We start from the raw sequence: 22,170 nt of genomic DNA on the forward strand, positions 1-22,170 counted from the left end.
CACCAAAAGTGCCTGGAAACGCTGAAATGCAGGCAAGGGAAAGGTCTACTTTGCCCCTGGTGTCCTTCCCAAGGCAGGCTTGGCTCCTTCACGAGGGAACCTTTAAAGGCCAAGGAGCAAATGGGCATAGGCCATATTGCAGCAGGAAGCCATTGGCACCACAGCAGAAGTGGCACTTGAAATGTCTGTTTCTAGAGATTTTGGTAACGTTCTTCTGCTCTGAATGGGAGCTCTCGAGGATCTTGGCACGTGTCTGGGTGTTGTCAAAGAGCTTCTGTCCCACATATGTTCTTGCAGCATTGAGGAACATAACTGACACTTCTCACGTGGTCTCTCATCCTCTCCCCAGGGCAAAGGATGTGCAGTGGAGTATGTTGTAGCCTTCTGACATCCAGCTTACTTTGAATATTGGTGGTGCTCCGAAAGGCAAGACACAGGGGTGTTTCTTGCACTTGAAGCAAATGAGGGTGACATTTGTGACTGTTTTAGCTTGTGTCCCATCAGAGTGAGTGTGGTGCTGACTGTGAAAGACATCAGGGGTGCTGCAGATGTGCCTCTAGGAGAAACCTAGAGAGTGAGATGAACACCAAAGAGATCTGGGGAGATCTCTGCAAAGTGGAGAGCAGATGTATGTGGACTCCGTGGTGCTGGGAAGCCCCCTGAGTGTTCTGCTTTGTCAGTGTCCTAAACGCTGAAGTCTTCATGGCCGGGGTGGCAGTAGTTTGCTCAGATGGTGACAAATGCTGAACAAATGAAGGCAGGGACAGAGCTGCCAGCCAGGGTGATGAGAAGTGTAGGGAGACTAGGCTGGAGGGGACACCAAGGGGGTCGAGATGGACTTGATCCACCCATCTGCCATGTAGCATCCTTTCCAGATATGCATGGGGTGCTTTAACTTGAGTCTCTTACCATGAATGTAACACTACTCCCTAGTATGAAATTCAGCTTCAGACTGTTCCAACCTTTATTCCTGTGGCCTTTACATGTTATTAGGCTGTGTCCTCTGACTTGTCTAGACTATCCCCACTCTTCCAGGTGTTGTCCAGGGATTTTTGGTGGTCTCGCTGGTCTCCTGTGGCCTGTTAGTTGGTCCAAATTTTGGGGGGAGGAGAACAGCATAATTACTTGATGTGCCTTTATGAGATGAGAGGAGAGCAAAGTAATTCACACGTCTTTGTAAACTGGCTGTTTGCACATCCTACTGGATTCTCCTTTATTTTGGTGGCAATGACGCGCTGGCTCACGCTGAACTTGTACCCCCTGCAGCCCTTATGACCCTTCTGCCATCTTTTCTTCTGTGGTCTGTTTGTGCAAGTTTATCCCTCCCAGTGACCTTACAGCCCTGCCCATCACCTCTCAGCCCTTTCCCCAGTCTGGTGGGAGTGTGTCAGGTTCCTGCCCTGGTCTCCCTAGCGCTGGGTGTCATGTGCCGATTTTAAAACATTCTCTGTTCTGTCATTTAGCTCATTCATGGCAAAGCAGAGCAGGAGCAGCAGCAGCAGCAGGGCTGACCTCTCTGAAACCCCTTTTCAGTGTAACTGCAAGCCACTGGCAGCCATATATTACTGTGCACCAGCTCTGTGGTGGACCTGAAGTCCTGGGAACTGCTCTCACAGTGCTGTGGGACCAGGAAACACCTGCCTGTGGCATGGATGGGTAACCTGGGGGGGGGGTCAGAAAGACCCACAGGGCACAGTCCATAGCACGCAACCACCATCTTCTCAAGCACTAACCCAGGCAGGCCAGAAGCATCAGAAGCTGCAAGTCAAGATCCTGCTCTTGCAGACAGGCTGGTGGGAAGGTTTGGACCTTGCTCTCCCTGGGCAGGAGGAGGCAGAGGTTTCTCATGCTGCTTGCCAGGTGCATGCCTGTGGTGGGGTGCCCGGGCTGGCCCTTCGCTGCCTCTCACTGTGATACAACAGGGTCAGACGGTGAGCAGAGCTACAGAAGGCAGAGTGGCCAGAGGGTGCAGTGGGACCTCCTGTCTGCTTGCTGCTGGGAGGAGATCCTCCATCAGTGCCAGCTGGGAGGTCTGAGGTCCTGGTCTCTCCTGGCTTCGAACCACGCAGAGGACAGAGCCGCAGCACCAGCGTGATGAGCTTCGGGCTGGTCAGCCTGAGTGCTGAGGGGCAGGAGGCTGGAGCCTGGCAAAGGCTCCAAGGCAAGGGCAGGCTGCCTCCTTGCATCGCCTTGGCTGCCAGCCAGGGAAGGTGTGGATCCAGCTCGTCTGGCTGCTGTGGAGACGCCTGCCTGTGCATCTGCAAGGGAGGCTTCCAGAGGATCCCACCCGCCCAGGTTTCCATGGAGAGCGCTGAGGAGGGAGCTGTCTGGCAGACAGCGCAGCCCTGGAAACGCGGATAGAGCATTTGTTTTCCCAGGCAGATGAACAAGTGCCCTAGCAGCCTCGCTTCCTCTGCTCACCCACCGGCGCTCTGGGATACCTGCGGTGTCTTTCTCCTGCCGGCTCCTTGCTGTGCGCTTGTCTGAGCATCCCCAGTATCTGCGCAGCCCAGCCCCGTCTCCCTTCCAGTTGGCAGGCATGGCTCTCGCTGGCGCAGCGCTGCCGGGAGCCAGCAGCCATCTTTGCTGGGGGATGCGCTTGGCTTCGCAGCTGGAGGCAAGAATGGGAGCGCTGTAGGCGGGAAGTTTCGCTCCCACCTCCTGCGGGATGCGGGGGAGCCATCCCCGAACAAACTGTCCTGTCTCGGATTTCCCAGTCATTTTGCTTCGGAAGGCCAAGGGCAAGATTAGGAGCTGATGTGGCAGCAGGCAGCAGTGGAAGGCGCAATGCAACGGCCCCCGGTGAAGGGGGCTGAGCTCTGGTTTTCATGGCACTCTGGCAATATTAAGTTTAAATTCCCATCCTAAATGTTATATTAACATGAAGTTACAGCAGAAAGCACAGAGCACAGAACAGCAATATGAGGGTATAAGATGTGTTACAGGGGTATTGTAATGGTCCCAGATGAGGCATTTGAAACCCAGGGAATTCCAGATTCAGGGTTTGAGTCACGTTGGGGGTTTGTAATTGAAAAACCATCCAAACATAGGAAGGCTTAGAGCAGCATGTCACTGAGACTCTTCTGGGTGCCTGCGTCCTGTGCTTGGGGAGACGGGGGCAGATGGAAGGAAAAGGTCTTTTAAAATGGTAGAACCAGATGTGGAATTACAAGTGTCAGAACACCACGATCTCCATTTGGGTGTGAAGGCATCATGGCTCTCCAGGGGAATGTCAGGGCTACTGGGTCTGGACTGTGCAGTTCCATATCTGGACATACCTGGCTATCACTAATGTAACTCACCTCTGTGTCTGATGCTTCATAAAGCTCATAATTGGAGACAGTTGCAAGTCCTGTAGTATCATTTTATTTAAGTTAAAGATGTGTACTTGGAACTTTAATTCTATCTTAACTTGTGGGTTTTGTTTTCAAATTCACATGGTTTTCATATGCTAGAAGGACCACGGATGAGGATTAAACAGAACCCCAAGGGAACATCATCGTAACATAATTCTGAGGAGCTGTAGCAAGCAGCTGGCTTTTGGCTGTGTTTTATAAAGAGATTCCTCCTGGTGCCACATCTGGGTGGTCACACGGGGCTCATGGCTGCTCCAGGGGCACAGGGCAGGGGGTGAATTCAGCCCTGGCTTTGCAGTCGCTGGGAGCTGTGGAGCAGTGCTGCCTGGTGCTTGGCTGGAGGAGCTGGTGGAGCAGCGATGCCCACAGCAGTGTGTGGCCACAGCCTGAGGAAGCTCTCCAGTCAGGAAACCAGCTGGTAAAGCCACCACAGGCAGGGCTGTGGTGCTCTTGCAGAGGGAAAACCAATGACGGGTCAATTGAAATGGCTCTCTGGGGAATTGTGGGCACTATCATAGAGGCTGGAAGCTGCCTGTGGCTTCCAGTCATACAAATTAGATATGACAGTCATTAGTAATTGGGCTTTATGCTAAGCCATGGACCCTCAGCAGATCTGCACTGGGCAGTTTGCTTTCCAGCAATGTCAGGCAGAGCGGTGGGTCTGAAGCACTTGTGAGAGCCCATGTGGGACTATTGCAGCTTTGGGGGTTCCCCAGCCATCATCACACCCCTGGGATGTCGCTGCTCAGCAAATGTTGCTTCTTTGCTGCAAGGAATCTTAGGTGAAGGATGGTTTTCCTCCAGAGCTGGAGGCACTGTGCTGCAGGGACAGCTCCAGCAGCAGCAGGGTAGAGCAGAGCCTGGGGTCCCTGGGTGCCGCAGCTGTATTTCTGTCCCACGATACACCTTTTGTTTCTTAGGCTTTTTGGGGATAACGCAGCAGGGCTGTTCTAGTGCTGGGTATGTTGCTGTCACTGTCTGCTGGGGCAGGAGGAGGTGGAGTGGGACAATGGGCTGAGGGGATGGGGGTCACGGGGTAGAGCAGGATCAGCCCCAGTCACGATGGCTCAGCCCTCACATTGTCCCTGTGCTGTGGAGGGGGCAGTAGCTGTGACTGCTTCTCCCCATCGTTTGTACCACCCTCCTTGTGTGGCATTGCCTCCATGGCCTTCGGAGCAGTGCAGGCGTGCCCAGTCCCAGGAGGCCTTGGGCAGGCTGGATGCAGCAATGTGATTTTATGGGCTCAGTGTTTCTTACTGTGCTGGATTTCTGAGCCTGCTGTGTTCCCTGGGCACATCTGGAGGGCAGGCACAGCACAGGCCCCTTTCCTCAGTGGCCAGCAGTGAATTGCCTGCACATGTGCAGTGCAGATCTGGGACACCCTCTGTGGTGGGATTTTTGGTTGGTTGGGTTTTTTCTCCTGTGGATTTTCCTTGCTGGATGAGGTGTTCTTCATTCATGGAGCTCCTGCCCAGCTGACCTCCACCAGAGCCGCATCCTCCCATCTGCATACAGCTCTTATTTTGTGCTCCAGTAATTCCAAGGCAACTCTGCTCCCTTCTGAGCTTGAGAGAGATTTACTGGATGGGCATGTAAGGATGCTCTGGGGAAGAATGGAGGTGCCCCACCACCTCTACCATCTCTCCCAGGCTAAGGACATGTGGCTGACACAGGACAAGCATCCTCTGACCTGCTACCAAGCAGGAACTGGGCTGCAAAGCCCTAGGTATGGATCTTGGCCTGGGGCTGCTGCTGCTCTTGCCAAGCTGGGTGAGGATGAGCGCGGCCTCTGCGGCTGCCCTGGTCTCAGTCGATGGGGAGCAGCGCTGGTGGTAGGGGGGTCTGCACTTGCATAAACCAGAATGCAGCATGTGGCGGGGAGCTGAAGAGCAGAGCACTGGAAATCCACACAGCCTCCAGCAAGGGCTCTCCTGCACAGGAGCTCTGCATTGGTCCCTGTTTGCAGGTCCTGCCTGCCCTGCCCCCTGCCTACCCCCCTGCCTGCCCCTGCCTGCGCCCCACGTGCCCTGCCTGCCTTTCCCCATGGGCCCAGGGAGGAGCTGCCACATCGGCTTCACACCCTGCTGACAGCCTGGTGTGGGGATGTGGGAGCAGAGCTCTGCCTCCCCAGGGACTGCTTGGGTGGCCAGGAGGCAGGCAGGTAGGGGGGCTGGCACAGTGGGGCAGGGGCTGTGCCCATCGCCTGAGTTGTGCCTGGGTTCTCACCGCTTTGGCCAGCAGCAGGTGAAAGGAGACAGGTGCCTGGAGAGCATGTGGATGGGCAAGATGGGTGTCTGGGTAGTGACGCGTGCGTCTGGTTTGCTGCTGTGTGAAGTGGGGTGGTGGCACACGGGCAGGGGAGCAATGCTGGGATGTGGCCCAGCTGAGGAGCACTGACTGCAGCGTGGGCTCAGCCTGGAGGGGAGAGGGGCCAGTGGGCCGTGCTGGAGAGCAGTGGTGCCCAACAGGTTCCTAGTGTGGAGGGGTGGTGCCGAGGAAGTGGCACTGTCCTGCGTATCTTCACACCGGTAACCTGCTGCTGACACCTGACTGCAGCACGGGGCAAGGGCACCACGCTGCTGCCCAGGGCTCACTCAGGAGGGGCAGAGGCTGGGCTGGCTTCTGAGCACTGGGGACAGGCTCTGCAGGCAGGGACACATGCCACCTGTGTGTCTGTACGTGCAGTACCGGTGCTGCCCGCGCTGGCCTGCTCCAGAGCTGCCTGCCTGGGTGGTGGCAGAGCCAACGAGCACCCATGGGTGGGAGGGTCTGGCCAGGGATCTGGCTCCTTCTCTGAGGGAGCTTTTGACTTCTCCCAGAGCGAGTCTGCTGTTAATTCCCTCCATCTCCCCACAGCAGCAGCAGTGCCCCCAGGGCTGGGCCGTTGGCAGGCAGGCAGCAGCAGGCAGTGGGGTGGCTTTGAGGACCCATCTCCCCGTGGTCGCGCTCCCAACTCACCCATCAGAAGGTGCGACTCCTGACTCCTGGCTCTTCTGCTCCATCTTTTCCCAGTGGGCAAATTGGAGGCTTGGCGTGACCGGGATGCTCTGAGCCCTTGCCCCAGGAGCTTCAGGCCTGGATGTTGGTGCTGCTCCTCCCGGACAATGTGGCTGATACTCTGGAGAAGCCCTCTCGTGCCCCCTGTTCTCCAAGTGCCTGAGCTGGTGGCTGGCTGGGATCTGCGCCTCGCCCTCTGGATCCTGAGCTTCACCTCAGCGTTCATTCACATGGAGGGCCAGGTCTACTCACCCACTGTCAACACGCACTATGGGAAGTTACGGGGAGTGCGTGTGCCGCTGCCCAGCGAGATCCTGGGGCCCGTGGACCAGTACCTGGGGGTGCCTTATGCTGCCCCCCCCATCGGGGAGAAGAGGTTCATGCCCCCTGAGCCACCACCATCCTGGTCGGGCATCAGGAACGCTACCCACTTCTCACCGGTCTGCCCCCAGAACATCCACAACGCTGTTCCTGAGATCATGCTGCCCATCTGGTTTACCTCCAATTTGGATATTGTAGCCACTTACATCCAGGATCCCAACGAGGACTGCCTGTATCTCAACATCTACATCCCCACGGAGGATGGTGAGTCCCGCCGGGGTGCCCGCAGGAGGGCAGGGGGGGCCGCTCCTCCCCTCCCCAGCAGTGGTTGGTCTCACCTGGGTGTTGTGTTTGAAGCATGCGGTTGTGGACCCTGCAGCATGCTGTCTGTCTGTTTAGAGCTTTCTCCAGCCACGCAGCTCGCCTTCTTGCCCTCAGCTACCATCTCTGTCTCGCGTGCTCCTGCTCCTCCGCCACCTCCCTGCTCCCCCTCCCTCCACCTCCATGGCATTGTCACCGGTTCCTCTCTTGTGGTGCTAAATCTGAATCCGACTCTCTGACCGCAGATCCACAGAGTGACAAGCTGGTTTGTGCTCCCCAGGCGCCGAGTGCCAGGTTCTGTCTTGAGTTGGTTCGGGTTCGTCCCTCCCTGCTTCCCACCCTCCCCAGGTCCATGCGCTAGTTGTGGGTGTGGGCTGCGGCTGGGAGGAACACTCTCTGCCTCTCCCTGGGAAGGTGCTCTGGCAAGGAAGGGGCCTCGGAGCCCTTTTCCGGGCCCTGGTAGCGATGGGAGTTTGGGGCACTGGCAGGCACATGGCTTGGCTGCTCCCCTTTCTGCCGGCGGAACAGCAGTGGAGCAACGAGCCTGGGGTGCCAGGGACCCACGGGCACAGTCCTGTTGGGGTGAGGCTGAGTGGGGCCGGGTGCCTCCTTGTCTAACCTTTTCCTTTGTAGGAGATCCCACCTGAACTGTAAGTAGAGGGCAGCGGAGGCAGCGCCTGCCCGTGCGCCCACCCGAGCCTCACCGCAACAGGAGCCCCCGGGGGTTTTCAGCAGTCTGGAAGGGACCTGCACTGGGTCTGCTGCATGCAGTGGGGCAGCCTGGGGGGCCGGTGGCTTTTCCCAGGCCGACTGGCTCTGCTCCTCTGTCCCCGGGGCCCTTGGCCACGGGATGCATCGTGCCTTCCTGCCTGCCCAGCACGGCTGGCCCAGAGTTTTCCTCCCACGGCAACGCTCCCTCCCCACCTCCCGCGGTCCCGGGGGTGGCGGGAGGGTGGCAGGGGGTTGTGATTGCATGCCCACTCCCACCCGTGGAGCCTCCTGTTATTTTGTAGTATTTTATTCATTTTACAGTAAAACGGATTTCCAAGGAATGCACCCGAAAGCCCAACAAGAAAATATGTAGGAAAGGAGGTATGTAGCAAGGCGACCGGCAGAGAGGCACAGAAAGGAAAGAGAGAGAGAGCGAGAGGGTGCTTGGCCGGTCCCTGGCCGCAGCATTCTCCTCCGGCACCTCTCTGTGCCGCCACCCAGACCGCGGGCCCTCTGAGCAGCCCATCCTGCTGTCCCACAGTTCCCACTCCAAGGAGCCACACAGACGCTCCAGCCACCTCTGCTCCCTGGCCATGGGAGCTGGGACTGGTGCCGGCCGGGAGCACAGGTCCGGGAGCAGGTCAGAGGAGGATGCTCACATTGCCCCAGGCCTTTCAGAACAGCTTCTCTGGGACTGAGCCTTCATCCCAGTGGCACCAGCAGCCTCCCAGTCCCTGGGAATGAGGGCCTCTGATGCCAGGTAGCACTTAAATGCACCCATCTCTTATGGATGCATTCCCCCTCTGGGGTGTATAAACCCCCTCAGGGAAGCATGAGTGTGATGGGGGCCTGCAGCCCACCCTGAGATAAGGAATTACCCTGCTGCATCCCTGGTCATTTTGCATCCAAATTTCCTTGGTTAAAAGCATCTTCTGGCTGCATAAATGCTACCTGCTCTAGTGGAGAGTGTCTCTGCCTGTGGCAGGGGGTTGGAACCAGATGAGCTTTAAGGTCTCTTCCAACCCAGACCAGTCTGGGATTCTATGTTCTGCCTCAGCTCATGGTCCTGCCAATGCTGCTCACGCTCCTGTGCTTCTGCCAACCCTGCCAGTGAGGACCTGCTCTCCACCCCTGGCATAGCATGCTTCCCAAGCCCCAGCCAAGCACTTCCAGCTCAGACACATTTCTGCTTTGCTTTGTCTCCATCCCCAGGGCTACACGGGGCTCATCTTACTGCACTGGGACAAAGGGCAAAGCTCAGCCCCCTTGCCCCAAAGTGATCCTGTGTTCCTAGCCAGTGATGTGGGCTAGGGAGTGGAGACAGGCAAATGGGAGCTGGCTCAGCTGCTTGCTGGACACAAGACTTTGCCCACCCCACTGCATGACCCCCTTGCAGGCAGGGAGAGCCTGGGCTGCTCTGTGTGTCCCCAGGTCGGATGTGTGGGCAGACAAACAGCCACGCTCTTCTGGAAGGCTCAGCACAGGGAGGGGGTGTCTGGTGGGCAGGGGGTCCCTGCATCCCAGCCTCCACCTCCCTGCACCCCTGAGGTTGGTAGGGCCGGCGCAGCTGGGCTTGGATGTTTGGGGAGCACTTTCCTTCCAGCCGTTTCCCCGAGGTTTGTTCCTGGATTTCTTTGCTTTGCTTTTCCTGTTGCTGCCCTGGCTATTCACATGCCATCCCTCTTGAGTGCCAAGGCTGGCCCTGAAAGGGCTGCTGCATTAGGGAGTCTTTGCACGCTGCCTCCGGAGCTGGCTGTGCCAGCGATCACCAGCCACTTCAAAGCGCTTCCTCTCCCGGCCCTCCCACCGGCTGCTGGGGCTGGCGGACCCCCTCCATCCCTGCTGTAGGCCAGCGCCAAGGAAGCAGGGTCTGCATTATGGCTGGAGGAGGGGGGTGCTATAAGACACAGTGAAACATCTCAGGCACGCTCATCTCCTGGTTCTGCCTCCCTGTCAGCTCTGCTCATGGGCACAGTTTCTTTGCAGCCCATCTGCAGCTGCCTCTGGTCACCTCCCTGATGTGCCCTCTGCCCCCACTGGGCTCTGCTGGCTCAGGGACCAGCAGATCTCCCCAGTCGGCCGCTTGGGAATCCAGGCATGATGTGCTGATAATTAAAGCACCCAAACATGGACACTGCCATTGGCTCAAACTGAGTCCCTTGTGATGAGACACGGGGTTCCCAGTCCCTCATTTGTGCATCCGTTAGGAGTGCCTGAGGTAAGGATCATGCACCTACAGTGCTGATTGTTTTGGGCTGTGTCATTTGAACACTGGCTTGTTCTGGAATAGTAATGATTATTATTTGTAAGGCCACATACGAGCAGTGAATAAGCTCTCCTCTCACAGAGCAGTATTTTGGCAGTTTAAAATGCCTCAGCTCCCACCTCAATGGACTTTCCGTTATTTCTGCCACTCCTAAGCTCAGCATATTCCACAGCAGCCAAAGGACTGAGAATTTATCAGAATTTATCCCTTTGACAAAAAAAATGTCTCCATTTCCAGACCCAGTTGCCCACAATAATTTCCTATATGGATATTTGCTATGTGCCAGTCTCCTCCATGCACACCGGTCCCTTCACTGGGAGCAAGGCATGGATGGTGCCAGGGGAGCTGGTAGCACTGAGACTCAAGTTTTCTGTGAAAATAATGCTGTCCACCTGAACAGGACGCACACACGGTACAGACCCTATGTGCAAACCACAGCTCTGCCCTTTGCTTTGTGCTGCCAGCACTTGAAGCCTATCCTTGGCTCTGGTGGGAGCTGCTTTTCCCTTTCCTTCGCCACCAGTCTGGGCAGGCCTTCCCTGTGAGGGTGCTGAGGCGCTGGCACAGGGTGCCCAGAGAAGCTGTGGCTGCCCCATCCCTGGCAGTGCTCAAGGCCAGGTTGGACACAGGGGCTTGGAGCAAGGTGCTCCAGTGGAAGGGGTCCCTGCCCGTGGCAGGGGTTGGAGCTGGAGGAGATTTAAGGTCCCTTCAACCCAACCCATTCCATGATTCTCTGAGCAGGTTGATGACATTTTCAGAGGGGAAAGGTGTGGCTGCCCTGCACATAGCAGCCCTCCCCAGTTTTTACTGCCCTAATCTCTCTAGTTGGGCTGTGCAGAGTCCACGAAGCTGCAGGGACAGATGTGCCAGTCCAGGTGTGCAAGGCTGGCTGGAGCTCCCAGCAGCTCCTGGGCTCGAGATGCACTTCACCTGCGTCGTGGGAGAAGCATTGTGGCTTCTCCACTGCTTTCCAAGGAGTAAACGTGTCCAAGTACTGGCTGAGGCTTCCCTATGGCTGTGTGACTCCTGCAGTGCTCCCTTGCTGGAAGGCTTCTCACCAGCCTCCTGTGAAACCTGGAAGCTTGCAGGGCTGGCCTGGTGCTCCTAGGGTGTGATTTGCAGAGGTGAGGGTGGGTGTTTGTGCTGGTGGGGGCAGCAGAGCGTGAGATGAAGTGCTTTTATGGAGTGCGCTAAAGGATGGAAATTAGTCCTCTACATCACCCACGGACAGGGAGGGGCAGGGCAGTACTGCAGGATGCTGCAGTCCTGGAGCAAGGGCCACCCAACACAGGTCCCAAGGCAGCTGCCCCTGCCTGTGGGGTGGTGCAGCAGCAGGGTCAGCAGCTGCCATCAGCCCTGGTCCTATTCCTTGTCAGTCCTGGAGGAGCACCTGAGCCGATCTGACCACCAGCGTGTCTGCCTCTGACTGGATGTGGCCATCAGGCATGGTAGCTGCTGGGGGGTGCTGCTCCCCATGTGCAACTGTGTGAGTGCCTCCTACACTGAGGAGGGGGTGCTGGGGCTGCCCACAGCCACCCTGAGCAGATGTCTGGGTCAGGAAAAGTGTCAGCTCAGGTTCCTGCTCTTCTCTGATCCACGCCATGCTGATCACAGAGGCTCCAAGGACTGAGGCTCCTCAGCCTCCTTTATCTCTGTTTGCACTGGTGTCAGTGCTGTTGGCACAGTTTACTTAAGATAGCACAAATCTCGTGCGGATGCCCCTCCTTCAGGGCAAGTGATTTTATTTTTTACTGAACTTGAGCTTAAATCTTCCTAGAGCCTTCAGATAAGACCGTGTGCATTCTTCCTATCAGCCCGAACAATGTCACTTCACAGTCAGCTTACAGTGAAGTGGAACAACAGGCATTCACACTGGGTGAGTGGAAGACATTTTTGATGGGAAAAGGAAGGAAGAGCCTCGAGGCCTTTTGTTTTTTCTAGCTTGAATCCATAATCTTAAACCCATCCTCATGAGGGTGGGTGCTCTGTGGCTCTGTGTGGTGACCTTTGCCAGTACAGAGGAAGATCTCTGGACCTGGGGGTCCTGGTGGACAAGTTGTCATAAGTCAGCAATGTGCCCTTGTGGCCAAGAGCACTGGTGTCCTGAGCTGCATTAGGAAGAGTGGGTCAAGAGAGGTGACCGTCTCTCTCTACTCACTCCTGGTGAGGCTTCACCTGGAGCATGGTGGCCAGTTCTGAGCTCCCCAGTATAAGTGTGACATGAAGCTCCTGGAGCAAGCCCAGCAAAGGGCTACTAGATTGATTAAGGGTCTGGAACACCTCTCATATGAGGAAAGGCTGAGGGAGCTGGATCTGTTTAGCTTAGAGAAATCTCGGGGGGGATCTGATCAACATATAGAGGTATCTGAAGGGAGGGTGTCAAGAGGATGGAGCCAGTCTTTTCTTGGTGATGCCATGCAATAGGAGGAGAGGCAGCAGGTATAAATCAAATCACAGGAAGTGGGTCCACCTGAACATGAGGAAGAATTTTTTTACTGTGATTGAGCATTAGAATAAGTATCTGGGTGGGTTGTGAAGTCTCCTTCCATGGAGATACTCAAGAGCTGTCTGGACACTGTTCTGAGTGATGCGCTTTAGGTGACCCTGCTTGAGCAGGGAGGTTGGACTAGATGACCTCTGATGGTCCATTCCAATCTCAGCCATTCTATGATCTCCTGGTGTCCTTGAACATGGCAATAACCACTGGAGGGAGGTAATGTAGCAATGTGTAAGACATGGGTGAAGGAAGCAAAGCTGTAGTTGCTCTCAGGAGCTGTGTGGCGTCAGTCGGTCCTTGTGGAGGTGAACAATATAGCGAGAGGCAAAGAGCCTGCTGGTTGCAGCAGCCTGTGTTCCCCATAGTCCCCACTACCCCAGCACCTTCCTGCTGGTGGGGAAGGCTCGTGCTTTGCGTCTGCCATGCCCACATACTGCCACTGTTCCCCCTGGTCTGCATTACTGCGCTCCTGCTTTGCTTAGCTTCCCAGCACTGCTTTCTACTGTCCCTTCTGTGGCGTGTGTAGCTGAGGTTACTTTAGGCTTGTCCCAGCCATCCCTAGGCTCCAGGGCAGCAGTCTCCAGCCAGACCCCACCCTGCTCGGCCAGGACACTTGCTCAGGTCACAGGGATGTCGTACACTGCCCTATCTTACAACCTGACAGCTCCTCATAGCTGGTTCCTCCACCCCTGACTGCGTGGAGACCTTTGTCTCCTGAAGGAGACCAGGCTGGAGGGCTGCAGTCCAGCTGATCCCAAGGCTTTAACAGCACCAGGGCCCTTGGCAGTGGAAAGGGATCTCTAGCTGCATGTGATGGGCTTCCCAGCTCTGAGGCACAGTGCGGACGAAGGCTTGTGTCTGCGGTCTTTATCAGAGAAAACCCTGAGCGGTCCCAAGGAGGCTGGCGCACAGCATCCATGAGCCAATGTTGCACACGTACTTCGCATTCTGCTTTCTGGGCTTGCAGCTCTTCCTAATGAAGATGCAGTAGGTAAAGCTTGCAGCCTCCTGCAAAGAGGCTGACGGGAGGGCGGGGAGGGAAGGAGGTAGCAGTAAGGGGGATTCTGGGGCTGGGTGGCTGGGGCGAGAGCTTGCAGGGATGGGAGTGGTGTTGAGTGAAAACAGGAGAGTGATGTGAGGAGCTCAGAGGACGGCTGGGTGGTGAAGCAGGAGGCAGGGAGGCAGGGCTGGGGCATGGAGGGGGCAGGCTGGGAGGTGAACTCAGAGGAAATGAGGATGGCACTGGAGACAGCAGATCCATCCCTGCCCCAGGCAGGAGCAGCTCCACCTCACCTCTTCCTGGCAGCGTGTGTCTCACCTGGTCACACCAGGCCGTTCTGCCAGAGCTTGCTTACCTTCTCATCCGGCTTCAGGCTGCCTTGGATAGCCCCAGGGCTGCCTGTGCTCTGCACAGTGGAGGGGCAGTTGCTTCTCCACCTCACCACCTCGCAGTGGCCTTTCCTGTGCTGGGATGCTCGCAGGATTCAGGTGACCCACCTCCTGCAAGCTTTTCATGCCTGCAGGTTTTTCAGTCCTTTAAAAGGGATTTTTCTAGACTTCTGGTCCTTGCTGCTGACTCCGGGTCACATCTGCTTAAGGTGCTGTGCAAGCATCTTGCCCTGATGGGGCTGCCCCGCAGCCGTTTCAGAAATCTCACTCCCCTATCACAAATCCTTTTTAAATTCAAACCCTGTCCCACTCCACGCTGCCATTTCTGTTATCCGTCACCTGGGTCGCCTGCAGGATCCCACTCCCAGTGTGGCAATAGGAATAACTGGTCTTTCTGTCCTGTACTCACCTCATTGTAGTTCAGTCCGGCTGTGGGGCTGCCCCTTGCTCACAGGAGCCTTGCTGGAGACCGTGCAGATCCCTTGCTGCAGTGGTGATGGGCCCTGCTGGTGATCGCAGCAGGGATCAGCGGGTGCCTGGCAGGATCCCGCAGCCCTGTGTGTCTGGGGGAGGTCCCGGGGCAGCGCAGGCACAGGGCAGGCAGTCCTGCCCTGGGGAAACCCTGCTGTCACTGCCGAAGGCACCCGCACCCAGGGATCTTGGTTGGGGCAGGCACCGGGCAGCAGAGGACTGCAGGTGCTACTCTGCAGCTCTAAAGGGGTAACAGCACTGCAGCCTCTTCCTGAAATCTGGGGCTGATGGCACTCCTCAGCTTTGTGCCCACAAGGGCACGGAGCCTTGGTAAAGCTCTGCACTGGGTCTGTTCCCTGCCAGCCCAAAGGCCACATCTGGCTCACGCCAGCAGCATGCAGCTCAGGAGGTGACGTGTTCGGTGCTCAGGATGTGCCATCCCCCAGTGCTGGGCTGATGTTGCTGGCCCTGGCACCATGGGCTTGCTAAGCACCGTGCAACAACTGGAAGGCATTCAGGATGTTACAGAAATCAGTATTTTTAGGGTTCTGCCTTGACTGTGGCCAGTTGGTTGGTGCCTTTGCAATCAGTCACACGTGTGCCTAGTCTCCGAGCAAGGGAGTTGGTACAGGACAGCTGGGCCGTGCACGGAGGTGCCCGTCACAACGGCTCCCTGCAGCGTGCCGTGGTGGGCTCGTGCCACGGCACTCGTGGTCTGTGGCGTAGCTGTGCCAGGCAGGAGCAGCCATGTGCTGCGTGGCGCTGACAAGCAGGATCCCAGGTGGTGGCCAGAGGCCGCCCAGGGCAGCCCTTCCCGTGGCTGGTCTGTTGGCAGGGATGGCTCTGCTCAGGGGCAGCAGAGCTGGGAGCAGGGGTCCTGCTTGCACCGGGGAGAGGAGCCTTGCCCTGGTGCCAGGAGCCGAGGGGCTGCACGCACGTGGGGCCAGGCTGGGACACAGCGAGCGCCTGCGAAGGCTGAGCCAGCACCAGCGCTGGTGCTGCCACAGGCCCCGTGCAGGAGCGGGGAAGGGGCCCGGGTGAAGCGGGTCCCGGGGCGGTGCTGCCGCTGCCCTGGCGCTGGGAGAGGCGCAGTGTGAGTACCAGCGGTGCTGTGGGGCACAGGCCAGGCCCCAGCAGCTCTGCTATCACGCTATTTTTGAATTCTCTTTTGTTGTTTTGTTCTTTTTTCTTGTTGTTTTGGTTTACTTTTTTGTTTCGTTTTGGTTTTGTTTTCCTTTCTGTTCTGTCTCCTCGTGTTTGGTCCCTAGGAACCAGCGCTAAGAAACAGGGCGAGGACTTAGCGGATAATGACGGTGATGAAGACGAAGGTATTTCTGTGCTTGAGGCTGCCACTGCATGACATGCAAAGCGACTCCGTTTGCCTGCCACCCGCTGCCATCCCCAGGGAGCCCTGTGTGTGTCCGTGTGCCGCAGGCGGGCACAGGCGGGGGGCAGGCTGGCTGGCTGTGCAGGCGCCCAGGCCCTTCCCCTCCCCGGGCAGGGGGAGAAGCTTGTGGGGTGTCTTCTGCCGTAGGAGAAGGTGGCTCCCACTTGAGCGAGGGCAGGCAGGAAGCACGGCAGCCTGGAGGAGGGGTGCCCTGGGGCACCTGGGCCCATTCCACCCTGAGCCCAGTCACACCCCACCACCAGCCTCATCCCTCTGGACTCGGTGACATGCAGCTGGGAGCCAGCGACCTCCTCCCGCGTCCAGGCCTGCCGCGGGCATTGCCGTGGAGTGGCCATGCCAGCAGCTTGGCAACCTTGGCACCTGCAGGGCCGTGCGCAGGAGACCCACAGTCCGCTTGGACACGGTTTCTGTTCAGTTCTCTCCTGTGCTCAACATGAGCAAGGTCTTGCTTGCCACCAGAGCAGAAGCACCGGCTGAGGCAGAGCGAGTGAGCTTTCAGCAGATGTGATTCTAGAGCTGAGCCAGGGCTGAGCGAGCTGCAGAATAAGCTATTTTTAGTGAACCAGGGCTGTTCATCTGCAGGGTGTGGAGCCGGTGTGTTTGGCTGCAGGGATGGGAAGAGGAGGCAGCAGGAGAGGTTGGCCAGGGTGCAGCCCTAATGCGCAAGGACAGTAAATCCTCATGGTGTGCAGGAGTCCCCGTGCAGCTCAAGCGCAACCTGGCAGATGGCGTTTAGGAAACAGATGAAAAGCTTTTTCCTTGGCAGGACCACAGCCCCATTGTTTTCTCCCACTGACCTGTGGCCCAGGATCTCTTGTACCAGGGTATAAACTGGCATTCAGCCTAAGTAACTTAACTGTGCTAAATCCTGCACACTAAAACATGCTGCAGCCATTGGGAGCCACTGTGGTACGTCTGTACATTGCTGCCATTCTGCTGCAAGGAAGTCCCTTTGTACGCCGGCGAGAGCATGTGACAGGGAGGAGAGGAGCCAGACATGGATGTACCTGCACTTCGCATTTCAAGCAGGTGGTTTCTGGGAAGAGTTGTCCTGCTGTAGCTCTGCTGCTTGGGCAATGTCTGTCCCGGAGGCCCTGCAAACGCTTTTTGCTCCTCAGGTCTGTGCATTTGCCTGGCTTCATCCTGGCAACAGAAAAAGCGCCAGCACAGGTCTTGGCATATGCTGATTCTCCTGGGTGGAAGAGCTTTTCCATATGGAAGGGTGGCCACCCTTAGCCATGCCTCAGGCCACAGCTGGAGGTGGGGATGTGAGAGGTACCCGTCAGCAGCCCTCTGCCATGGGCAAGACACAGGGAGGTGTGCACGTGGGCAGGGGTTAGGTGCTGAGCATCCCTGGCCAAGCATCCCTACTGCTGTGCGGTGCTGCTGTACCTGCGTGTACCCCCTGCGGTGGGGCTGGCTCCTGCCTGGTGCCTGGTGCCGGGCCCGGCAGCGAGCAGCCCGTGAGCAGCCCCCGCAGGCAATGCAGCCTGCCAGAGCGAGGTGCTGGGTGCAAGTGAGCATGAGGGAGGGCAGAGTCCATCAGGGCTGGGCACCACAGCTGCAACCACCTCTTCCATCAGACACAGGTGAGAGGGACCAGGAGTGGAGCATGGGTGTTCTTCCCTTGTGCCTGGGCTTGGCTCCAGGAGGGACCCTAGGCCAGTGGGGCAGAAGGGGAAGGATGCTCCCCTGGACAGGGCTAGTCGAGAGAGGGAGTGTGGCTGCTCCCTGTCCCCTAGGCTCCCACGGTCCTTCCTCCTCAGCCCTCAGGGTCCCATTCCCCAGTGTCACTCCATGCCTCATGCCCTGTCCTCGTCTGGATACTGCTCACCTCCCTGACACGCACACATGCACACACTTTCTGCCTCATCACCATGTGTGTGTCTGGGCACTGGGGTGCCATGGGTTCACAGTCAGGCAGCTGGCAGGTTTCTACCTTACCAGGACAGACGGGAATGGGGGGTGTGGGGAGAGCCAGATGTTGGAGCACCCACAACTGCCCCTGCTGCCTTCCAGGTCCTGCACACCCCCGTCCCTGCCCCCCTGCAATGCCAGCTTCCAGGACTCCTGGAGCTGAGGGCTTGGGTCCAGCCAAAGACAGGACATGGGGCTGCATCCTGGGGCTGGAATCTGCAACTCCCACCCACAACAGAGGTGCCGTTGGTCTAGCTCCCGCACGCATCCAGAGCAGCCGGGTACAGCCGGCACCTCTCCCACATGTGCTGAGACCCCCAGGGGGACAGCAGTGTGGAGGTGGTGCAGAAAGGGGCTGGCAAAGATGGTTCAGCAGTTGCTGGCCTTGGAGGTTCATGCTGTGACCACCAGGAGAGCTCTGGGTTTGGTTTCTAAGCCCCTGTCCCCAGTCCTGGCAGCTGGCATTGCCCTCGTCCTTGGTCTGCCTGTGGGGCAGGTACTGCAGCCATCAGCAGGGTCCTGTGTTTAACCGCCTCTCCTTCCAGACATCCGGGACAGCGGGGCCAAGCCGGTAATGGTGTATATCCACGGTGGCTCATACATGGAGGGCACAGGGAACATGATAGATGGCAGCGTCCTGGCCAGCTACGGGAACGTGATTGTCATCACCCTGAACTACCGCGTTGGAGTGCTTGGTACGGGCTGGCCAGCATGGGCGCAGCAGGGCAGTGGGACCAGCACCCACAGCTGGTGGGTGCAGAACCAGACGGGAAGGGGGTGTTGGGAGGAATGGGACCCAACAGGATGGGAGCTGCAGTGTAACAGGCTGCCCCCGCCCTCTGCCCTGCACACTGGGGTGCAGTGGGGTCTGGTTCCTGGCACTGGCCCCCTCCAGGCGCATTTACACAACCTGGCTCAGCTGAAAGCAAATATTGCTCTGCAGTTAAATAAATAATAAATGTGCTTACCCAGCATCTCCTCCTGAGAGGGCTCAGAGCAGTGAGCTGTCAGTGGTACGGCCTGGCTGCCCTTGGGACCCCAGCAGCTCTCCCTCCCCACGCACGGGCTGTCCCCACGCCAGCTGAGCTACTGGGACCCCTGCAGCCCCCCACCGTGTCCTGGCTTTCTGCAGAAGGGGTCACAGAAAGGTGTCGGGTGCCGTATAGAGGAGGGTCACAGTTCTGATCTCATGAGCCCTGATGACCTAAGGAGGTGAAATGGGGGCAGAGGGTCAAAAGGCAGTGCTATCCCCTGTCTGCTGCAGCAGAACCCCCCATGACTTGGGACATGAGATCTGCCTGGAGCATCGCTGCTGCTTCCCTTAGCAGCAGGTAGAACAAGGGGTGCGTAGATTTGAGGAGAGCTCCTTCTCAGTCAAACTGCTGCAGGGCCAGCTCTCTCTCTCCCAAGCCATCCAATGTGGCACAGCTGGGCTCCTGACCAGTACCCATGGCAGCACATCTCCCTGGCAGCCTCCAGACCCCATAGTCTCCTGGGGAAAGATGACAGTTAAAACAGGCTTTCCAGTAAAAACAAGCCTATTCAAGATGTTTCAATATTTAAAGTCAACTCTCTTAAGACAGATAGGTGCAAATTTAAGAGACATACATCACAATATGAAATAAGACTTTAATGGTGTCGTTATCATCTCCATTGAGGTGGTGCAGTGTGCCTGGCCAGAGCACTTCCAGTGCTGGAGCAGCAGCACCAGTGCCGCTCCCTGCCTGCCAGGGTTACCTGCCTGGATTTTACCTCAGCACCCTGGTTTTGGCTTCCTTCTTTGAGTCAAAGCAAATGAAACACTGATAGCTTATCTTGGGTGTTGCCTTTGCTATTGAAAGCATTCCTCAGCATCTTCCTCACTGCGAGACATTGTATTTTAAGCTGCAGTGGGTTCCCCTCTGCCCAGCCCACCTCCTTACATTTATAGAGCAAATGCTAGTTTGCATTGCTAGTCCACGGAAAGCATTGGCTGTGCCCACACTCGGCCTGCCTGCAGCCACCACTGCTTTCTCGTCTTTCCTTGGAGCATGCATGAGGTGTCTTGACCTTTTATTAGCACAGGTGGTGGGGCAAGGGTAGGATGAGGCTTCATGCCCATCACTCACAGCCCTTCACCCCTCTGTGCTGCACAGAGGCTGGCTGGAGCTCAGTGGTGTCCCCTCTCCAGCTTAGTGCTCACAGGACTTTCTTGGTAGTGGGGTCTCATGCTGTGGTAGGACAGGGTCCTGCAGAAGCTCCTCTAGGCCCAGGGAAGGGAGGTGGGAGGTCAGGATACCCCCTGCTTCCACACCCCTAACCAGGCTCCCCTTGGCTCACAGGGTTCCTGAGCACGGGGGACCAGGCTGCCAAGGGCAATTACGGGCTGCTGGATCAGATACAGGCGCTGCGCTGGGTCAGTGAGAACATCGCCTTCTTTGGGGGAGATCCCTTGCGGATCACCGTCTTCGGTTCCGGCATCGGTGCCTCCTGTGTCAGCCTGCTCACCCTCTCCCACCACTCTGAAGGTAGGTGCCAGCTGTGCCTGAGGACGCTGCGGCTGCTGATCTAAGCTGGTACCAGCAGCCACCCCAGCCGAGTTAGGCCTGCGGTTTAACTAGTCACTGGTGAGAGGGGAACCCAGGGCTGGGAAGCTAAACCTTCTCATCATGGGCAGGCAGAGGCCAGCAGCCGAGCACATGGGAGCCAGGAATGGAGCTGGTGCTCCCAGCACATGGGGCTGCAGCTCAGGTCGAGCACCTGGGTGTGGGGAGAGGTGGGGACCCCTCCTGCAGCTCCTTGCCCGTGTGCAGGTGTGGAGGGGGTGCAGGGCATCTTGCAGGGTACTGAGAGCACAGATTGCAGTGCTCGGAAAGGCATTCATGCTGGAATAGAGGGGAAGCCGGACCTGAGCCTGGGGAGGCATGGAGCACCCCGTCTTGTGAGACTGGGCTAGCTGTGGAAACACAGTGGAAGTGATACGGTTGATATCTGTAAATATAGCAGAGTGTTTACTCTAGATAAAGAAATGAATTCCTTATGCTAGAAGATTGTTGGCATAAGAGCAAATGCATGTAAACCACCCACAAAGATACTTACATTGAACACTAGGAAAAAAATTAACCATGGGAGTAGAGGTGTTCTCAGCAAATGTCCTAAAGGAAATGGCAGGCACAAAGCCTGAATTGGTCCACAGGTAAGCAGCCTGCCAGAGTCTTGGTCACAGGGCTTTGTATGAGGGTGCATCCCTCTTCCAGTGCTGTGCCTCCAAGCATAGTGCAAGAGAGAAGATTATGCATAAGGGCAATGGATACGGGCATGAGTTTGCACCTCAGCGATGCACACAATTGCACTTGAAGCTGTTGGAAAGAGCTGCAGCCCAGCTCAAGAGCCTGGGAACCACACAGGAATGGAGCCCTTCAGCAGTGCTGGTGACAAGGTGGAGGGTTTATGGGAGGAGTCTGGCACTGGCCAGGCTGCTTGCAAAGCCTTCCTCTGGCCCAGGTGGCCGCTGATGGACTGATTGCCCCAGTACTGAAAGCAGGAGTGATCTCAGACAAGGCTGCTGCAAAGGTGGCTGCACCAGCACCAGCATCACAGTCTGCCTGGCAGTACTCGATGTGGAGGTTTGCAGGGGCTGCTGGTGTTAGCTGTGGTAAGAGGTGGCAGAGCTTGTCCTCATGATAGGTAATGAAGGGCAGCATCCTGCTGAACCCAGACCTGACACCTACATCGTAGGATGCTGGTGCACCATGGAGTCAAAGGCAAGCCCAAAACACCTCTCCCAGTCTTATCCAGCTGCTCTTTCTCGTTAAACTTGCCTGATTCCAGCACACCATTTGCCCACCCCCATGTACAGACCCACTGCTGCACTGGGCTCTGCTTCCCACTGATGACCCTTCCCCAGGAGCATATCCCTGCTGCCCATCAGGGTGCCCAGTGGTCATAGCCAGCTGCCAGCCTCTCCTTGGATAGGCCAGAGAACTGGAGAGGCTGAGACATGCTGCCATGGCTCAGGGGCTCAGAGAATGCAGAGGGGCTCCAGAGCTTTCGGGGTGGGGGGATATCCCAAGCATGGGATAACCCACCAGGTTCCGTGCTCCCTCTGTGCTGGGGCCAGGACACAGCCAGCACGAACTCACCCTGTGCAGAATGCTCCTGCTCTGGGGGTGGCTGCTCCCACTGCTGGGCAACCCTTGGCTCCCCAGGGATCAGAGCTCTGGATGCTCTGCCCCACAGACCTGACAACAGAGGCACGTCTGGACCTGGTGGACAGCCGCTTCCCAAAGCTGACAGCACATACGGAGCTGTGTTGCCTGCTCAGGACACGTCTGTTCTGGGTGAGCCCCTTTCCCTGCTGCTGCAGGGTGCTCAGGACACTTGTGCTCTGTCTGTACTCCTGCAGGAGCACCCAGCGCCTGAAGTGACCCCCTCCATCATCCTGCTCCCCTGTGCCAGCTCCTGAGCAGGATGCTCCTGGGGCTGTTGGCTTGGGGAAATATTAATGGGTATTAGACTACAATAAGCTTCGAGAAAA

General features: G+C 57.3%; 1 protein-coding gene across 6 annotated transcripts in view; it reads left to right on the top strand.

Annotated features, from left to right (window-relative positions):
• NLGN3 (neuroligin 3) overlaps window positions 1–22,170 on the top strand; it is a 41,111-nt gene that overhangs the window by 12,260 nt on the left and 6,681 nt on the right. Inside the window, exons 1-6 of one of the 6 annotated variants that reach the window (XM_061353346.1) lie at window positions 6,817–6,938; window positions 7,241–7,289; window positions 8,028–8,087; window positions 15,598–15,657; window positions 18,200–18,349; window positions 19,976–20,161. In XM_061353346.1, coding sequence (XP_061209330.1) covers window positions 6,936–6,938; window positions 7,241–7,289; window positions 8,028–8,087; window positions 15,598–15,657; window positions 18,200–18,349; window positions 19,976–20,161 — 508 coding nt within the window. In that variant the 5' untranslated portion in view covers window positions 6,817–6,935. Of the gene's footprint in view, window positions 1–6,212; window positions 6,939–7,240; window positions 7,290–8,027; window positions 8,088–15,597; window positions 15,658–18,199; window positions 18,350–19,975; window positions 20,162–22,170 lie in introns of those variants that run through there. The other 5 variants (XM_061353341.1, XM_061353342.1, XM_061353343.1 and 2 more) reach the window with 5 other exon arrangements.

The sequence above is a fragment of the Neopsephotus bourkii genome, unplaced genomic scaffold, assembly GCF_033783945.1.
Source record: "Neopsephotus bourkii isolate Nb327-2 ecotype Australia unplaced genomic scaffold, CSIRO-AGI_Nbou_v1 NB_668, whole genome shotgun sequence".
NCBI lineage: Eukaryota > Metazoa > Chordata > Aves > Psittaciformes > Psittacidae > Neopsephotus > Neopsephotus bourkii.